The 21,571-nt window shown below is 35.7% G+C and overlaps 1 protein-coding gene across 2 annotated transcripts in view; it reads right to left on the bottom strand.

Annotated features, from left to right (window-relative positions):
• The window catches only part of ome (dipeptidyl peptidase 4 omega), a 62,008-nt gene that overhangs the window by 28,313 nt on the left and 12,124 nt on the right, over nucleotides 1-21,571 (bottom strand). For both annotated transcript variants that reach the window (XM_074171142.1, XM_074171143.1), the window contains exon 2: nucleotides 3,402-3,618. In XM_074171142.1, the coding sequence (XP_074027243.1) occupies nucleotides 3,402-3,618 (217 nt within the window). The remainder of the gene's footprint in view (nucleotides 1-3,401; nucleotides 3,619-21,571) is intronic.

Genomic DNA, 21,571 nt, shown 5'->3' with positions numbered 1-21,571 from the left:
GGGGAATATGCTAGTCTTCTGGATCTATATCTAACAACCAATCCAGAAATATACACAGTCACCGTAAGGTCTCCTCTTCTGATCACAAACTTATTTCAGTGTTGAGTGAATTGCCACGCAAAGTTTGGCATTGCAGATCTGCTGAGTGGGAGGATCTATTTGTTTCTGAAGTCACGGAAGTTATTCTATCATCCATGGTTGCATATATTCCTTTTTCAATGAAACGAACTTCTAACGACAAACCTTGGTTCAACAAAAATTGCGAGCAAGCTGTCGCTTCCAAAACTCTTGCCTACTGGCAGTGGCGAGAGTCCAAATCTTTTAAGACTCTCTTAAGTTCACTTGATGCTCGCCTCAGGTTCGTGCCATTATCGGAAAATACCTTTTGGGACACCCTCTACGACCATCATTGCCGAATCTGTACTCAAAGAGTATGCCATTTCAAGATGAACTGCACGATCCTCATGCATGTAAACAGTACTCCGTATCTTTTTTCATGTTTTCGGCCAACAGAAACATTCATAGGCCTAAAACAGTCCATTCCGACTATGGTGAAAGGTCGAACAAATGAGGTAATGGTGCCATCTCTGGTAGTTCTGGTTTTGCTCTTTTATTTTTGCAAAATGGCAACATTTTCTTTCGTTGGTACCCAATTCCAACCAACATCAGTGGTTTCTATAATTTCAGACACCCTGTGTGCCACAAAAGGTTTAAAAATTGTGGATTTTGATCTGATCCAGCCTATAATAGGCTGTCCAATAGAACATTTTGTTGATTATGATACTGTGGTGTTCTTATTGGTCACTGCGAATCCGCTCCCTAAAACTGCAACTTGAAGTTCTAGCCTAGGGATGGATATCTGTTGTTTTATTGGTGTAACTCTGGACTTCGCTATTACGAAACATGTTTCAGAAATTTTTTTTTTTGGTGATACGGAAATAAGCAACAGAAGCGTAAGGCTGAGCACTAGCACCACAGAAGACATGTAGCTGTATTTCTTGAGCATCGAATACACTCGAAACGTAACATCTGGGAATGGTTAAATTAGTCAATTTTTTAATTTTTTCAGTGAGATTATCATCCTAGCCCATTTTATTTTGCCAAATATCCTGGAGCAGAATTCTTGCCATGATTGTAAAGGTGCTCGAGAAACCAAATGGATCAAAGATAGTCATCACTGTTCTTAAGACATCTCTTTTTGTAACAGGTGCTTTGGTCAAGTTCTGAAAGTCATCTTCATTCCATTTTATTGAAAAACCAAACTTGTCTTCATCAGGATTCCAAATTAAACCTAGAATTCTTTGAATGGGTAATGATAATTGCATATCCTGAAGCTGCTGGATTCTATCCAGAAAAGAGCCATCCGCTTGATTGGAGACGCGAACATCACTTGCAACCTTGATAGTCTGGAACAGCTGGATATTTGTCTCTCTTCTATAGATACTTCCACGGGAGGTGTTCAAGTGACTTGGCACAGTTGATTCCACCAAGAGCGGTACATATCAGAAATACGCGACGGCCTGTGGCTGCTCATCGTTAATAGGTTCAACTCAGTACACCTCGAACTTCACTGTTTGAAAATTCTTTCATTTTGAGAACTGGATTTAATCTCCAGCTATTCAAATCCAATGTGAATCACAGACACCGCTCTTAAAGCGCCTCAAGGACTTTCCTGTAGTGCTTGTGTTTTGTCTTTGAAAAAATTAAAAAATCATTTATCGAATTTCCAAGTAATATTTCGTACGGTCTAGTTGTAAATGGTACAAGTCGGTTACTGTTTCACCTTTGTGATTTTATATTTCAGACCAACTTTTTTCAGTCTCTTTTTTTTTCAAAAACAAAAAAATCGATGAATCTTTATCCGTTGAACACTTTTTGAATAATGATATAGATGACCTATTGGACATATCAAGAAATCACTGTTTGAACATCAACCCAAATAAATCATCAGCCATAATTTTTGGTAATAAGAGAGACCGGAGTAGGGCCATAGATAATTCCTCAATTTTTATCAATAATCACAAACAACAAATCGTTATTTTTAACACCTCGACACGTGTTTCGATGACCAAGTGATCATCTTCAAAGAGGAAGATTAAAACTAGAAACTAATGTGAGCTAACCCTATTTATGCTATAAAGGTAACCCATACAGGTAAACCATAGATAAGGCAAAATTGTAAAATTAATTTAGGTTGGTATACCTGTATGGTTGGTACGCCTGGATGGTTTACATGTATGGGTTACCTTTATAGCATAAATAGGGTTAGCTCGCATTAGTTTCTAGTTTCAATCTTCCTCTTTGAAGATGATCACTTGGTGATCGAAACACGTGTCGAGGTGTTAAAAATAACGTTTTGGTGTTGGGGAAAAAACTCCAGTAATATTAATTACTACACCAAAGGTTCCAAACAGTGCATCATAAAACATCTATACCCGCACAGACACCACTTGACCAAACATCTGAAAATTCAACTATGTGATACACCTATTTTATCAATTTTCAACTACGGTGATATTGTCTATGGCCCGTGCCTTGATCAAGAAACTTCTTCCAGGATCCAAAAAGTTCAGAATGCCTGTGTCCGATTAATATTCTCGCTGAAATGAAGAGATCATGTAACAACATTTTCAAACAATCTTGGGTGGCTGAAAATGTTAAATAGAAGGAAACATCACCTTGTATGCTTCGTTCATAAGTTATTGAGAAACTAATGTCCAGATTACCTCTACTCCAAAATTACTCCACGTCACCAGTACCACTCTAGTACCAAGGGGGCGGAGTTCCACGCTTAAATCGCTACGATACTCGTTTCATCCTGCGTCGATTTCGATGACGTTTCCCCCACTTCCAAGTGGTCCAGAATCGGTGTTGTTCATCTACTTTCGTAACATCAATATGCTTACCCTCCCGCGTCACTCTCTATTTTTTTAACGTTCTTTCTCTTATAGCGCTGTAGCCGAGTACATCTCATATCCTGAAGAATTGAAATCACTATCTTTTTCTGCGTTTAAAAATAAAACGAAAGCCATCCTTTTCGGTGAACAATGAATGTACCTGAATTGAATCAAATTAAATTAAACCTAAATTAATTATCTAATGCATTTTACATCATGTTTTTTTCAAATTAATTTGCCTCTGCATACTTTTGTCACATGATATTAAAACCTAGATTAGGTACTGGTTTTAAGTTATGCTACTGTATCACTATTAATACACTCATGTATAAAAATATTCTTGGTTGAGTGGTAGAATAGCGTAATCTTAACTCGGCCAAGATAAAAATAAAGACCATTCATTATTATTATCTTATAAATCGAAGCAAAATCCCTCAGAGCTGTCGAAAGCATAAGCGATTTTGAAAAAAGCACAGGTAGAAACAATGAAAAGTAAATACTTACTGGATGTCCAAGTGCCATTGAAACCCTTTGTAAGAAATTTCCCATGCAGAAAATCATCCAGTGTCAATGAAGCTGCTGTTGGTCCGACTTTTGAGTTCTTCTTTCTCGTAGCTACTATGATGATCGCCGCCAATAATATAATGACAGCTAACACTACGGTAACTCCAATAAGCAACCATTTCCTTTTTCTATTTTTCCGCTTCGATGTGATCAGGTCCTACAAGAGATAAGGAGCATTTTCATAAAACTGAGTTTATATGTTGGGTCAAAAATGCAGATTGAACGTGGCAGAAATAGGTAGGGTGAGGGGAACTGAAACCTCCCAAAAGCCTTTGTAAAACATGCCTTCGTGGACCAGCCTACCCTAGCTAAGGTGCCTACCCTTGCTACTCGTGGGAACACACATGAATGAAACAACACAAAAACAGAAACAACAAAAGCGAAAACCAATCCCAAGGCTGGACAGAAGTGTTCACCTCAATTCAAGGCGGTGGCTGGGGATGAACAGAAATGTCCACCCCAATCTACCGCTTGAAATGAGGCTGGAAATAGCAGATCACCTCCAACAGCAAAGGCACTTCCTGCGGCGGGAGCCAAGAGCTCCGCTTCGAATAAAGCCAAGGAACCGGCTGCGCCTGCAGGAAAGCTCCCTCACTTGTGCACCTCCACGGAGGGAACCCCAAGAAGGTTGAAGAAGCCGCGCAACGACAGTAATATCGCTGCACCTTCCAAAACCTTCCAAAGAGAGTGTGAGTTCGGCGAGTCTTGGCCTACACCTGCCAATATAAAGGAGATGTCTCCCAGTGACCTGTCCACCTTCCTGGAAAGGACAGGATGGACGATGACCTAGGAGGACAACTCCTCGGGAGGATGTAAAATGGGTCACATGTGGCCTAAGTGCTGTGAGTCTACACTTACCCTTCTTACTCGACATATACCAGATACGCCATGCTCGCTCAATCAACGTTCCAATTACTCCTCTCTTTTGTCGTAGTCCGGTCAAATTAGACTAAAAAATAAGAGTGAAGGTACATAAATTTACAACAAGCTGCAAATGCGTGTATTTGTTTAAAACACGAGTCAAAAAGTTGTAAAAGTTGTAATCGGTATTCTCGGTTCATTTCAATGTTGAAGGATAAGTTTATTGGCGAAAATATATTGGTTGAACAGGCTAATAACGATGCCGACGTACTGACTATTGAAACAGCTATAGAGCAATTTAATTTGACAAATACAACTATTGTTGTTGGTGAAGATGTAGACTTACTCGTACTTCTTACTGCTCGAACTCCGCCTGAGAAAACTATTTTCTTTCTAAAGCCAGGAAAAGCTCAAAGTCAAACCGAAATATATTCATCAAAAAGTTTATCTACTTTTGCAAAGAGTCAAAATCATGTACTATTTTTACACGCAATAACTGGCTGTAATACGACGCTCTGCATTTTACAGGAGGGGTAAAGCAACAGTCTTTAAAATGTTTGAAAAACAAGATTTAGTTCAATGTGCTGAAGTTTTCAAAAAAAGTAATTCGACTCAACAAGAAATTATCACCAACGGGATTCAGTTTCTTCTTTCTATGTACAAAGCTGCTTGGATAAGTATATATATGCATGTTTTGTAAAAAACACTAAAAATAAGAAACAGGTGCAATTAGCTTGTCTTCCTTCAACCTCAGTTGCTGCTCATCAACATCTTTTCCGGGTATTTTACCAAGTTCAAGTGTGGCTTGGTTATCAGCTAGACCCAAAAGACTGGGGTTAGAAGTTGGTCGACAATGCATTAGAACCTATTCAGACTTTACTCCCACCTGCGCCGGAAAAACTGCAGAACACAATTTTTTGCAACTGTAAAAAGGGATGCAGCGCTAAATGTGGTTGTGAAAAAGTTGGACTGTTGTGTTCTCTGGCATGTGTACATTGTCAAGGCCAGTCATGTTCTAATGCTGAATCACCAATAGTGGAGGATTCATTTGATACCAACGAGGAAACATGCGGATACATCACTCTTGACGCAGTTTACTAATACCCAGGATAAACATCAAGACGAAGAAGAAGATCAAGAAGAAGAAGAAATCCAAGAAGAAGAACGACAAGAAGAAGTATTTGAAGGTTATGACCCAGATGAATAAATTTTTACATTTTTTAATTTCAATCGCTTTTATAACCCTTCCTAATATATTTTATTATGCAAGTTTTCGATTTGACAGAATCACAACAGACATGTGGAATAGGCTTACTGGGGAAACCACGTTAAAAAAAACGCGCTGGCGTGGAAACGTGTGCATATAATGACGATTACAACTTTTTGACTCGTCGTATCTCAGAAACGGTGGCTCTAAGAAAAAAGTACTGATACATTTTTTGTAGAGAATTTTATGATCTACAATTTTTATCTGAGATTATTTTATGATAAAACTTACCGTTTTCCTGAAAATCGCGAAAAACAAATTTTTTTCGAAATGTTGACCTCGAATAAATTTTTTTCAGGTATCGCAATCATTCGGAATTTTAAAATCTTGTTTTCAACTATGTTTTGAACAATTACACGCGTTTGCAGCTTGTTGTAAATTCATGTATCTTCCAATGTCTAGATTGACCGGATTATCGTGGCTGGTGGTTGAAGTTTTCAAGTCTGTCCACATGAACATCCAAGAAGGCTATAGTCCCTTGGGGGTTCTTGTTCCATTGTGAATTGGATTTTTGGATTCACCAACATAAAGTAGCCAACGATAAGGTTCCACGGAAGTTTGCATTGTTCGAAATTATCCATGAAAAAGTTCGCCACCCCCGGACTTAATAGACTGTCCATTGCGGTAGCATCTGCTTGTTCGTGAAAAACAACACCCCACTGGATATAAGTTGATTGGAGAGGGCGGTTATATCAGCTGGGAATACTTCGTCAATTGTTCGTATAACGTGTCAAGGCACGATAGATTTTAACAATGAAATCCCATTGTTGAAAAATGCGAGTTTAGTCATTTACGTACTCTGTTCATAAATTCGAATATTATGTTTTTAACATTTGTACTTTCGAATAATGTTTTTGCTGTTCTCGCTATTCAAGTGATAAAATTGATTTTATTTGAGAATTGATATTTTGTTCTTATATCGATGCAATCAGCTGAGGATATATAGAAAATAATCTTTACGAATACCACTCGACCCAAATAGTTTTCGTTTAAAAAATAGAAATTCATCGATAAAACTTTCAGGTCTTGTGAGCTTGTTCATCCCCTAAAAACTCTTTGCAAGTGGCAGAGTGTATCATTGACACACGATTGAGTCGTCCTTAATTTTTTTCCAAATATCGGGTTTTCACGTTGAAGGAGTGAATGTAAAAACCGATGACTAAGATGATGACCTTGTGGACTGCTACATTTCTTGGTAAATTAGTATGTTTTGTATGTTTAATATCGATAAATCCATATGTGTACCACGTATTTCATCTATTCTATACCGCAAGTTTTCAAATTAAAACAAAACCACTGCTTGAAAACTTTAATACACACGATTAACTATAAATCAATTTGGTGTTCGCAGAAAACAATTATAGTTGATGAATATACTTAGTCTCACGAGCTGTTGTTTCTTTTTTCAATTACAGTGTTGAGTGCGATCATATCATTATTTGCAAGTCCAAACATGTTTTTCCTATCGCGAATATCTAATGCATTTTGAAATCCTGGTGGAATTATTCAAATGAACTATAGATGGGAAATTTTCTCAATGTCAAAATACAAAGTGACAAACAAAATTCGAAGCTAGATTTTAGTACTTTTACCACATCTAACACAAAACAAAAATTCGACTTTGATCTCAAACTGATTCACTACGTAAAACAATTGCAATTATTGTGTGAGGCCGCTTGAAATTATTTTGTCGCCCGATAGTTTCAATTTCATGATAACTCCTAAGATGATTATGATATGCATGAAATGCTCAACTAACTAACGTATTTCATTTGTTTATTTATTTATTTATTCATTCACGGTTTACTCCTAATTAGAACAAATATCAGATCCAACTACTATATTGAGAAAGAAGACATGGACAATTGATTTTAGAATTTAGCAGTCATAGAACGAATTTTTTAAGAGGCATATTCAACATGGAGACAGTGTTGTGACTTTAAGACTCATTAATATCAAAAGATGAAATGTTCTGAATATTATCACAGCCTATACTGGAGTCATGATCAAACATCAATGCTTCAGAAAGACTAATTTTCGCCTTGATTTCATTGACGAAAATATTCAAAAGGAATGGCCCTGAATGACTTCCTTGCGGTACTCCTGAGCTGAAAGTGATGTGGTGAATTTTAAAACTTGGGTTCTGCCACAGAAATGATTTGTGCTTTCCAAACTAGTTATAGAGCAACTCAATAAATCTATTCGTGAGTTCCATACTAAAATATGAGTGAGAGAAATTTGATAACGAAAACACCACTTTTTTGTGTTATCTGTAAGCAAAAGTACCGCTTCAATTTGCAAAAAACAGCGTTCAAACCAAAAACACGAGTATCCAGTTAGGAGGCACAAAATAATGTTGAGTATCGAAGTACGCGGACTGTATTTTACTGTTATATAAATTTGAATGTTATCCTTTTGCCTGATTTTGTGCCGGATAAGTGTCCATAGAAACCACTCTGTCCCAAGGCTTGTAGATAGGCTTCATGTAACTTCATCTATACTAAGTGAAACTGAAAAAAGCATTGGAGAGATCCCTTTTGGTCCTGAACCTTCACTTTGGTCAAATTCTGAGGGAATAAAATAGCTACTTATGTTTCTACACTCAAATGAATGAATGAATTCTTCAAATCCCTGCCAAATCATGACCACTACGTGTATATGTACGAATTTTCTGTTCTTCTTGAAACATTTTGATTGCAAAAAAGTCCATACGCAATAGTCCCTTTCTTCAAGTTTACTGCTAGAACTTGTTGTACCACCTGTGGTGTCTTCTTTTAATAATGTAGCACTCTTTGTATTTTATTAGGTCTAATTCAGCCTCCAGAGCCGCTGAATATAAATAATGCAGTGAACAATGTGTTTATCTAACAAAAGAATTGCAGGACATGATAGTTTAAACACATTTTGAACTGTGGCAGTGGGCGAAATAATTCGTGAATTAGTTGAACATACTAGTCCATATTTTGATAAAATAAAAGTGAATACCGTTATTTCCTAGTTTTGATCAAGATTGCCTTTAAGATTATTGTGCGATTTTCAGGTGTTTCATACTATTATTATTTTCAAGTACCGGGAAAATACGACCAATGGTTTGGTCCAAGGACCTGAATGCGATAAACCAAGTCATTTATCTTCCAGGTTACGGGATAGTGAAACATGTTCAACACCTTTTTGATTCCCCCTTTCCTCAGGCATTGGTAACACATGGATCAATAAGTCCCGAGACTAACAATGAAAACAACATTTTTTTTACAAAATTTTTTTTTATTCATCAACATAATCTCCTTTTAGGGTGATACAATGGTTCCAACGCTTTTCTAATTTTCCAATACCATGTTTATAAAAAAATGTATCTTTCGCTTCAAAATAAGTTTCAGTTTCAGCGATGACCTCCTCATTTGAGCCAAATCTTTTTCCCTGGAGCATTTTTTTAAGATCAGCAAAGAACCAGTAGTCACTGGGGGCTAAATCTGGTGAGTATGGGGGGTGGGGAAGCAGATCAAAGCCCAATTCGTTTAATTTTGCCATTGTTTTCATCGACCTGTGGCAAGGTGCATTGTCTTGGTGAAAAAGGATTTTTTTTCTCTGCATGTGCGGTCGTTTTTTTGCGATTTCCTCCTTCAAACGTACCAGTAAGTCAATATAATAATCACTGTTGATCGATTTACCTTTTTCGAGGTAGTCAATGAAAATCACGCCATGCGCATCCCAAAAAACTGACGCCATCACTTTGCCAGCTGACTGCTGCGTTTTCGGACGTTTCGGACGGCTTTCGCCAGCTGTGCGCCACTCAGATGACTGCCGCTTTGACTCTGGAGTGTAGTGATGTATCCATGTTTCGTCCATGGTCACGTAACGACGCAAGACATCTTTTTTGTTGCGAGTAAATAGCGATAAACAGCTTTCTGAATCATCGACTCGTTGCTGTTTTTGTTCCATCGAAAGCAATCGCGGCACCCACTTAGAAAAAACCTTTTTCATGCTCAATTTTTCATGAAGGATAGTAAATACACTTCCATATGATATCTGTGTCATCTCAGCAATCTCACGGAGCTTCACTTTACGATCTTTCATTACAATTTTTGTCACTTCACTCACATTTTCCTGTGTAACAGCTTCCACAGGTCTACCCGAGCGTTCTGCGTCATTTGTGTCGGTACGACCACGTTTAAACTCGGCAAACCACCGACAAATCGTTGCTTTTGATGGACAAGAGTCCGGGTAACATTTTTCAATCCATTCTTTCGCTTGCACGGTGTTTTTACCCATTAAAAACAATGTTTTATCAGAACACGAAACTCGGTTTTTTCCATTTTTTAAAGAAACTACAAAACGACTTTACTCTAACCTCGATAACTCAGCTGTTTCTGGTCCGATCGACTTAAAATTTCGACACGTTTCAAGCAAAGGTTAGTACTCTAGAAAGACGTGGTTACTGGTTTACTAAGAGCGCCATCTCTGGGTTAGTCTCGGGACTTATTGATCCATGTAGTATAACCACACTGCATTTTCTCATCTGAACCTTGTGTCACTGGGTTTCCTTCTTAGTCGCTTTTTCATCTAGTCGTTGGTAATACGTAGTATTATCTCGAGAGTTCAACTTTTTTTTCGTTCTCTTGTTCTCTGGTTCTTTCTTCTAATGTTTGTGGTTGGATTCCTTCTTTCTTCGGAGAAATCTGAACTAGTTATTTCAATACCAGAATAAATGTTCAATCTCATCGTCTGCGAAATAGCTACTTATATCTGTCTCGTTATACGAGCATCTTAGTCTTTCTTTTCATTTGTTGGATGATTTTAACGTAGGTTTTTCGTGAGGCCTAGGTCGTTTCCAACAGTCTATCTGCTGTAATAGCAACACTTTTTTGGAAAATCTAGTTTTTTCTGATGACTCACCAAACTTATATAGACGGTTTGACGATTTTTTTCTGAACAAGGTTTATCCTTGACTTCGAAATTTTCCAACTTCATTTCTAACCTCAAATATTGTATTTGTTGGATCTTTACTGTCATTTTCCTGTTCAGACAAGGCCTGATTTCATTCAACTGCCAGACTAACAACCCATTTCACTCACTCATACATTCTCAGTTCTTCTTGTGAAAGATTTTTCAGAAAGTCGTCCTTTTACTCTCTCATTTATTGTTTTCTTTCCATTTATTGTTTTTTTAAGTGTTCCAACCTTCTCTCTAGGGCCTTCTTTCGTCCCTCTTCCTTCTTGTTCTTTCTGCTCTTGACTGAATAACTTCAGGATATCTCCTCATACATCAGTGAGGCTTCTCCATAACACGTGTTTTTTTTAAAGGACACTTGGGTGAATATAAAATCTTCATGATTTAATTTTCAGTAACACTCAACAGATATTGAACTTATTTGTTTGCTATCTCTAGTAATCTCATCAGTTGCCCAGAGTTGCTCTCCGAACTAATAACGTAATTCATCTCTTCACATCTCGATGTGCTTTTTCGTTTCAAGAAGTTTGGTGCCCGTTCCGTGGTGACCATGTGACGTCAAGATAGAGTAGAGTGGAGTACTTTATTTGACCATTTCACATACTTGTACATTTATGGCAAGTCACAAATACAGAAATCCTTGATCAGAGATAAAATCCATCTACCATAAATATAAGTAAAGAATATAAGTAGAAATAAAATCGTAAATATAAAATCTTTGAGATATGTCGCTAAAATTAAAATGTAGGTATGATGATTTAAATGAGGACTTTCGTAAGTTAAAGATCCCGCCATTTCAATATATTCCTCAATGTTAAAGAAACAGTGTTGGAGGAGAAATCTTTTGATAATAAATTTAAATTTTGTGAGGTTGAGTGACTTCAGGTGAATGAAGATGATTACAAAGATTTACGTTCAGTGAATTTCTTTGACTGTTAGTCAGATTATGTCTAGGCAGGCTCAATAAACTTGTGGACCTCGTTTCATATGCATGATTTTCATCATGTCTTTCAAATTTGTCAACATTTTCATGAATCTTCAGTAACACTTTATAGACATACAGTGTTGGAAGTGGCATAATGCCGAGTTGAATAAAAAGAGGGCGACAATGATCTTTGTAAGCTGCTTCAGCTAGAATTCTTATGGTCTTTTTCTGGCAGCTAAACACACTTATCGAGTTAATTGAATGACCCAAATGAGAATACCATAAGAAATAACTGAGTGAAATAATCCGTAGTAGGCTCTTTTCAGCGTCATCAAGATGAACACATCATTCAGTCGCCTCAAAACGAACAAAACAGTAGAGAGTTTGCTGAACATAGCTTTAATATGATCAGACCAGCTCAATCTAGGATCAATAGTGAATCCTAAACACGTTTAGATTGGAGAATATTGCGATTGGAATATACGATTATATTTTGAGTTTTATCTTTATTCAAGGTAAGTTTGTTGGCAGCAAACCAATTGTAAGCTAATGTTTTGTTATCCTCCATCAGTAGTTGTAAGCAAGTTAAGTCTTTACTAGAGCACATTAAAGTTGTATCATCTGCAAACAAGATACATCCTGCTGGTTTCATTAGACTGCATAGGTCATTGATGTAGATCAAGAACAATAGTAGACCTAAAACGGATCCCTGAAGAACACCATTTCTTTGAGGTCTGACTTTACGTTGTTCACTTGGCCGGACACCTTCATGAAGTGTACACACTCAACGGTTATCAGCTAACAATAAAAGAAAAATGAAAATACTGGTGGTTTCCTGAAGAAGTCAAAAGTTGTGGCATAAAGTCGAATATGGTAGAGGCCATTAACTTCTCAGCACCTCACAAGCAACCAAAAATCAATCGGGTTTACGAAACACTGACTTCTACAAGGATTATTGTATAATTTTAGAAAGCACAGAGTATTCTCTGTATCAACCGAAATCGAGCGCAATTCATTTGTATGCAGGCGCTGTATCATTTTGCATAGTTTAAATATCAATTAATCCAAATCCACAGAACGTATGGTCAAGGTAGTATGTAAATGAAACGGTTTTTACGGTAGCTTTCACTTGAGTTGCAGAATACAATGTGACAAAATTCGATGGGGTTCGAAAACATTCGTTTGGGAATAATGTTTCAAAATGTTACAGGTTCGGACTTGCATTGTTTGAAATAAATGAGAGAAAAACTGTATATTACATAGAAAAACACTTTTTCTTCAAAAAATTCGATTTCCTTCTTCAATATAGTTTCCTTCGTGGCGATACTATTAGAGCGGCTATAAAACTTTTCGCTACCACTTTTATAGCACCATTTGCCTTTAGCCTCAAAGTGGGCCTTAGTTTCGACGATTACCTCTTCATTGCCTTTCCAATGAGCATTCTCTTCGAATAGAAAAAAGTCTCTGGTGGCCAGATCTGGAATATACGGTGGATGCGGAAGCAATTTAAAGCAGTTTACCATCGTTTTCGTTGCTTTGTGACACGGTGCATCGACTTGATGAAATCGCACTTTCTTTTTCTTCAAAAGGGACCGTTTTTCCACAATTTTGTCCTTCGAACGCTCCAATAACGCTATGTAATAGTCGCTGCTGATGATTTTACCCTTTTCAAGATGGTCGATGAATATTATGCCATGCGCATCCCAAAATAGTGATACCATAACCTTGCCAGCTGACTGTTGCGTCTCTGTATGCTTTGGAGTCTGTTCACCATGAGCAGTTCACTAAGATAACGATCGGTTTGGTTCTGGTGGGAAATGTTGGAGCTGTGCTGTTCACCATTTATATCAATGGCATATTCCAGCACTTGCTTCCGGGCATGTGTATTGCTTTTGCTGATGACACTTCGTTAATCAATTCGCACTATAGTCCATTTGTACTCAATGAACAAATGGCGATTACTGCATCTAAAGCCGAACTATAGTTTACGACAAATAAACTTAAAATGAACAGTGATAAGACCCAGCACATCATATTCTCCTCTAATAAAAACATTTCAAATGAATCCAGTGTTGAACTTCTGAGGATAACTCTCGATGATGAAATGAATTGGAATAGTCACATAAACCATCTTTGCAATAAACTGTCTAGCCAACTATTCTTGCTGCGTAAATTGAAAAATATGGTGGAATTTCATTCGCATATAAGCTACGGTACCATTTTATGGGAAAACTCCAATCAGGCATCAAGAGTATTCAAGTTGCAAAAGAGAGCATTGAGAATAATCGAAGGTACTCGGTACGACCACTTTTCATCAAAAACCTAATAATGCCACTTCCTTGCATCTATATACATCAAACCCTTATTGAATTTCACAGAAATAGGGCAAATGTAAAGTTGAACTCGGACTTCCTCAACTATTCCAGCCGAAATAATAGACAGGTGAGGCCAAACAGGTTCCGACTGAAAATATCTTCCTCCAACTCTCCCAATTTGTACAATAAACTTAGTGAAGGCCTGACAAAGTTCAGTTCAGTATCGTTTTAAGAAAAAAATATTGACTGAACATTGCTTCTATTCAATAGGAAAATACATGAACTCAATTCAATTCACTAGCCCATTGTTTCTAATAATATAAAAATGCAATGCTCATAATCGTTGCCCATAATTATTATCTCTACATTTATATGTGCACTGTTACTGCCTAACTTGTTATATCTCTTAAATTCGACCTGCTACTCGTGTAATTTATTCATTATGTACTCTACTTCACTTTAAGTTTTATCAATTGACACATATCGACGCATAAATTCAGGTTTTTCATGGTGGAACAGTCTAAAACACTGCTTAGAATCGTTTTTTTAACAGAGCTTTCAAATACCCAAATATTCGTGCACGATGTCCAACACATTTCTTTGATATCTTCAGAGCCTCAACTATCTCGATGAACTTCACTTTGCAGTCATCCAAAATTATTTTGTGGACTTCTTTGATGTCTTCGTTGGTAACCGTTTCTCAACGGTTGATTTTCCCAGTCCAAAGCCCGAAAAATGTTTATCAAGTCTTGGCTTCAACAGTATTTTTTTCCATTTTATCCATTTTCTCCAAACCAACAAAATTGGCTTCACTCAAAATGTTCTATCCCACAAACTAATAGTCCGACAGCTGTGAAATTTGTGCACGTGTCTTTTGAAGGTTAGGGTTGGCAAGCAATTTTGAAATCTTCTTCGATGCTCAGCTTTTCAAAAGTTTAAATATAAATAGGTGCGGTTTAGAGTTAGGAGTTAGTTTACTTTATATGAAGACGCCAACTTGTTTGGTCAAACGTGCGTCGAAAAAAAGTGTTTCGGTTCTGGTATTTGGTAGCAGGGCTTGTTTTGGATTCATTTTTTTGGATCCAGTTCTACTTCTACAACAGATAGAAGACAAAATAACAATACAAGGATCAGGCTAATTGACCTAAACAACAGAAACGCAGAACCTACACAGTAGGAAAACAACTACTTTCCCGGCTAATACCACGCTGGACATTGAATTATATCTGATACATATTTATGCAAGATCCCTCATAAAGGTTAGTCTTGCAGTTTAGTCATTCAACAGCAGGACTATGCATCTTTCCTCAATACAGTTTTCAGACTCGTTTTAATTACAGGAAAGACGAATAGTTTGACGTTGAACGCAAAAATCATAAAAAAACGAAAATATTTCCTTTTAACAACTGCTACATTGTACGTTGCGGTGAACATAATTGCAAAGGAACCAAGAATTTTTCCAGCTCAAATAAAATGTCCATAATTAACTTATATAATTTGAAATGGAAAATCACCTAATTAAAATCACTACTCCAGTAGTTCAGAATTTGATTCACGAGGGAATAAATCATAGTTATTAGCGACCATGGAAGTGGAAACGTCTACTTATATGTCAGCGACGTTTTCCGTCAAGGTGAATTCTCACTTTTTTTTTCGGAGTTGAATTAATTGGCGGTTATATTTAGACAATTCCATTACTACCATATGCTCAATATAGGTTTATAGGACAGATTTTTTGTGATTACATTTCCATCGTGTAGGAAGAGACAAGTATTACAACTAGCACGTCTTTATAAAATTCAATATAATAAAAACCATTCTTCCCATACATAAGAACAAATATTTTGCACGCCGCAAGTTTCTCCATATAAAACGTATTCATCAGGACACCGTTATAATAATAATAATAATAATCGTCTTTATTCATCAACATAATATAAAAAATGGAATACAAAAATTTAGAAAAATAATTAAGGGTCAATGAAAAGGTGAAGTATCAGCCTAGGCTGCTTTTCAACTTAACCTAGCGAAAAAAAAAAAAAGAAAAATATAGGTGAATCATAGAAGACTATAAAAATATAAGTGAATCATAGAAAAATATAAAAGTAAAATTTGAGTATTAGCGTTTATAAAATCAAAAATACTTATTTCCAGAACAATTTATACTCGTGTGAGTATAAAATATAAAAGTACAAATCAAATAAAAATTAAATTTTTAAATAATAATTTAAATATAAAAAAAGTAATAATTTAATTCTAAATATAAATATAAATATGTGCCTTAATTCTTGTAAAATATTTTCACCTTAGTAAACACTTATTAAGATTCATTTATAACCCTAGCGTAAACAATAATCATATACAGGTCCGTCTTAAAAGCAACTCTATAGTGACTGAAGTAAGATTTTCAATTTCTTCTTGAAATTGTATAAAGAGAAGTTCCAAAACTCCTTGGGAAGAGTGTTATAGAATTTAATTGCAGAATTTTAGTTCTGTTTATTGAGGAGATATGTAGGTTTGCCAGACGTTATAACTTTGTGTGTCAAGGTAAGTAAATGGAATTTTCGACAGTTATCAAATTTGAGCCATCCTGTTTCTTTAAATCCATGAGAAAAACGTAAACAGGAATTTTGAATTTTTTGTAGTTTAGCTGCATCAGCCTGTGCTGATGTGCTGCATCAGCCTGTGCTGGACCATAAATACTGTCGCAATATGATAATTTAGATATCACCAGCGATTCGCACAACTCAAGTTTCATTTTAGTAGACAGCAAATCACGACTAGGATACAGCTGTCTCAGAATATTGAACGAGCTCTGACAGAGATAGCTGACGTGCTTGGTAAATCTTAGGTCAACATCAAACCAAATTCCTAGGTTTTTGATTTCACTTACAAAGGTTAACGGCACACCTGCTAACCTGATTTGAAAATTTTGTGTTAGCTGTTCACGTTTTGATTTCGTTCCGAGAAGCATAGCTACTGATTTCGAAGAGTTTAGTGTGAGATTATGTGCGGTTGAGATATTATATAAAGATGTTAAGTCTTCTTCAATTTGAGAAGTTGCTGAAAGGATTGAATTGCTCGTAAAGTCTAGGTATAATTGAGTATCATCGGCATAGTGGTGGATAGTACAAAACTTCAGACACTCATGAAAATCCGAGATATTGATGGAAAAAAGAATAGGTCCCAAGATTGATCCTTGAGGCACTCCGTAATTCACTATTTGGGCATCTGACTTCAATGAACCGACTACTACAGACTGAGATCGTTCCGATAAATAGTTACGAATAAGCCCACTAGCTTCCTGAGAAAAACCGTAGTATAGAAGTTTATCACACAAAACATTACGATCAATAGTATCGAACGCCTTACTATAGTCAAGTAGAATCAGGTAAACTAGTTGGCCTTTATCAATTGAAGTGAGAATGTCATCGGTGATATTTAGTAAAGCTGTAGTGGTGCTATGAGATTCTCGGAAACCAGATTGAACAGAAGTTATAATATTATTTGTTTCAACGAAATGACATATTTGATCTTTCAAGATTAGCTCAAACAGCTTAGATAGAATCGGGAGTATGCTTATTGGCCTGAGGTAACTGAATTCAGTGGGATTAATACGCTTTGGTATGGGAATCACGTTAGCTCGCTTCCAAGCCGCAGGGAAGGTACAAGCAGAAATAGATAAATTAATAATATAAGTAATATAGTCAATAAGTTTAGTTTCTACATAACGCAACATTCGTAGAGATATAAGATGTGTTAGTGAATAATTTAGTAGAGTTTACCATTTTTCGCATATTCTTGAGTAATCCTTTTTATGTTGTTCTATTTAATGCGATAAACTTGATAACTACCGAACGGATTCAATTGCTGCGGTTTCCACCAATTGACGGAAATATTCAACAAAAAGGCTGCCAAATCCTTTCGAAATTTTCGAAATAATCTACAATATATATTGTTTTCCTTTTATACGCCAAGAAAAAGCCCGTGATGTCATGTCTATTTTAAGTATTGCTTACTTTAGTGTACTTAATCTGTGCTTTAGTCCTTTTACCGTTTGAAATAATGATCACATAAAATTGGAAAGCTATTCAGACATATACACCATACAAATCAAATTGATATTTCAGGCGGCGTGGTTGTAATTGCGTTGGTTTTATTTCACGTAATGATTAGCTATGAATGTTAAGGTCGCATTTTATTTTGTGTTGTCTTTAGGTAGATATTTTAAAATAAAAATCCATAGTTCCAAACATACTTTAGTTTGAGTGAATATTATCAAGTTATTATTACTTCTTTACATTGATTTCAGTAAAAAAATAGTAGATATTATAATGACTTTTTAAAAAGCTGAATTTTCCTCAGTTGTTATTAATTTTTTTTGGTATGTACGTGTATTCTTTTTAGTAATATTTGTAAACAATGAGATGATCATAAATTTCAATTAATCACAAACCGTCCTATACGGATACAATTCTACCCATCCTTATCAACACAAAGTAGCAGCTTATAATAGCATGATTCACAGATTAGTCAATGCTCCTCTTTCAATAGATAATTTCAATGAAGAACATAATATCATCAAGCAAATTGCGGTTAACAATGGGTTTAAAGCCGAATCAATAAACAAAATACTTGCCAAGAAAGTTTACGCAAAAGCGAGAAGTTTTTCCTATTGATAAGGTAGATAATCAAAATTATAGAGCTTCAACGTATTTTGGACAAACAGCCAAAAAAGTGGCTTCATTTTTGAGGTAAGAAGATATTAAAATTGCATATAGAACAAGTTATACGTTGGGAAAGTTAGTTAAAAATAATAAAGACAAAACATTCAAATTCGGGAAATCAGGAGTATATAAATTCAAGTGTGGAACGTGTCCTAAGGTATATATTGGTCAAACTGGCAGAACATTTAGGAATCGAATCCAGGAACATCATACGAGCTATGTAAATAAGAAAACAAATTCAACATATGCAAATCATCTTCTATAAGAAAATCATATCTTTAACGAAGAGTTCGAAACTTTGCACATAGAAAATAAAGGTTTCAAACATAATCATTTGGTAGCAAACGAAATTAATAAACTTAAAAATTCAAACAATCTAATGAATGACCAACTGGATTTGAATAGATCACCATTATTGAACTTAAAAACCGAGAAAGAATTATTATTGATGTAGATGTGAAGTAATATGCTTCAGGTGATCATATTTGAACAGGTACCTTAGGTAGAGGTTTAGGTAATTTTTTTAAAGTAGTAAAGTGGTCACTTTTTTGAAGTGTAAGAAACAACTTGAACTATGACAGTAAGTAATGACATTCATTCGCTTTGATTAAATCCCAGCCATAGGATTTTCATTTTATAAATCTTACCACCCTTCGAACAGAACATAAGTAGGAACATTCATTTTTATAGCAATTATTTTAATCATTTGTTAATGAACAAATGACATACACAACTCATGATAAATAAGTAGACAATTATACTTTTAGGTCAAAAATTATGATAAGTAGTCACCTGAATAACACTGCACCTTTAGGTATGTATTTAAAACAATGACTGATTAGCTCGGTCGAATTAACTCGATGAAGGGGCATTGTCTTTCGAAATTCTATTGGGGGGAGGGGTACAGCTAGTCTAAATTTAAATTCCTGGGGTATGAGATTCAGGGTACCAGGAAAAACAGTTATTACAAAAATTGTTGAAAATTTCATTTCCTATAATTTTGGTCATCATCGATTTTTTCCTACAATCGATAATTTTCAATTTATACTCGAAAAGAGGGGATGATTTTTTGTTAATTAAACAACTCGATTATTTTCAATTTCTCGAGAGAAATTGTAATCAACAAAGTTGTTTGAAATCAAACTTCCTACAGTGGTGGTCTTCATCATGAGTATTATCAAAATTGCTGCAATGAACCATATTCGCGGTAAGCTGGGGGAATTTTTTGGTTGATATAATGAATAAAAGAATCAAAATGAACTATTCAAGAATCATTTTATTGTGAGATGTTCACTAAACAGTGTTACAAAAACGCAACACGTGTTTCGCTAAACGCCTTAAAGGCTATTGTATAGCGACACACGTGTTGCGTTTTTGTAACTCTGTTTAGTGGAATTCTAACAACGAAGAGTTTCTTGAATACGTTATGGATTTTCATCAAGTATCGGCCAATCCGTAAAATATCAAAATGAAGTCTCAAATCTTGATAGATATAATTTTGTTCTGAGAATGATTACACTAGTTTACAGTCCCTAAATGCGAAAACGGTAGCAAAAATTTCCTAACATGTAAGATTCTTGAGTTATGATATATTTCACAAAAAATTAATGAACACGACATTCCAAATTTGCTTTTCCCCTGAATTGAGGAAATTGTTTTAAATCTGGCAACACAGCGGCTCTGCCCAGTATTCGAATCTGCTTCCGCTGTATGTGAGACTTGTAACGCCGCTTCTAGAACTTTCACTACTCGAAGTTTCCAGAAAATACCAGAAATACGGAACCGCTATAAAAGTAGCAGCTTGACCTAAAAGCCATAGGACTATTACTAGGTCCGCTATAAAAGTAGCAGCTTGACCTAAAAGCCATAGGACTATTACTAGGTCTTCAGGGCGGATTTACGAAGTTTTGCTGTTTTATTTGCCTTTGCAACAGTATGGCAACACAGAGTCATTATCAAGTAAAAAAATGGCCTTGGAGAGATAAATATATTCCAGGTTAAGCTAACGTGAAGAATATAACTCTTGTTAATCCCAAAAATGTTTTGTTACCTCCATTATACATTGAACTGGGGTTAATGAAACATTTTGTAAAAGCATTAGACAAAGAAAGTGATGCGTTTATATATCTTAAACACGTTTTTCCAAAATTAAGTGATGCAAAGCTCAAGGAAGGTATATTTGTTGGACCACGAATTAGAAAACTACTAAGTGATCAACAGTTTGATCAAAAATTAACTAATGTTGAGTCAGCTGCGTGGAGTTCTTTCAAAAGAATTGTTTCGGAGTTTTTAGGGAACAAGAAAGTAGAAAATTACGAAATACTTGTAGAAGAACTACTTGAAAACTACTGCAGAATGGGCCGCGCATATCTCTCAAAATCTATTTTTTGGACTCCCATTTGAATTTTTTCCTAGAAAATTTGGTTGCTGTCAGTGACAAACAAGGAAAAACGTTCCACCAAGACATACTGACAAATGGAGCAACGTTACTAAGGCAGCTGGGATGCAGCAATAATGGGGGATTGTGGTTGGTTCCTTGTGAGGGAATACGATGAAACATATAAACGAAAGTTAACATTTGCCAAAAGGTACAAAAGACTTCATTTAAATGTTTTTTCATGTGTATTGTGGATAAAGTCTGTTATCCTCGGGATATATTGTTTTTTTTGTTTTGATTTTATATTTCCCTACAATATGTGAAAATTTTTGTATAAAATAAAAATGACTATAACTCTAAATATTTACTTGATGGAAACTCTCATGTATAGCCATTATAATATTAGTCGCATTTTTTTTTCTTATTCGTTGACTAGTGTTATTATTGCAATATTGACAGTTTTTCTTTTGAACGATTTCTACTTAAAGTAATCATCTTACATTTGTCGACATTGAGTGGCAAGTAATTTTGTTCACAACAATTGTGAATTAGGTTCAGTTGATTTTCTAATTCAGTACAACCGTTTACAAATTTAACGGTTGTATGAAGAAGCTTCAGATCATCTGCAAACCTATTCCAATTCAATGATCCACAAAGATTGTTGATGAAAATCAAAAATAATAATGGACTC

The sequence above is a fragment of the Leptinotarsa decemlineata genome, unplaced genomic scaffold (genome assembly GCF_025532065.1).
Source record: "Leptinotarsa decemlineata unplaced genomic scaffold, Ldec_3_MD MMD2_tig00000008_RagTag_RagTag, whole genome shotgun sequence".
NCBI classification, from domain to species: domain Eukaryota; kingdom Metazoa; phylum Arthropoda; class Insecta; order Coleoptera; family Chrysomelidae; genus Leptinotarsa; species Leptinotarsa decemlineata.
Note: the sequence above shows the minus strand (reverse complement) of the source record. Positions and strands in the feature narration are given on the sequence as shown.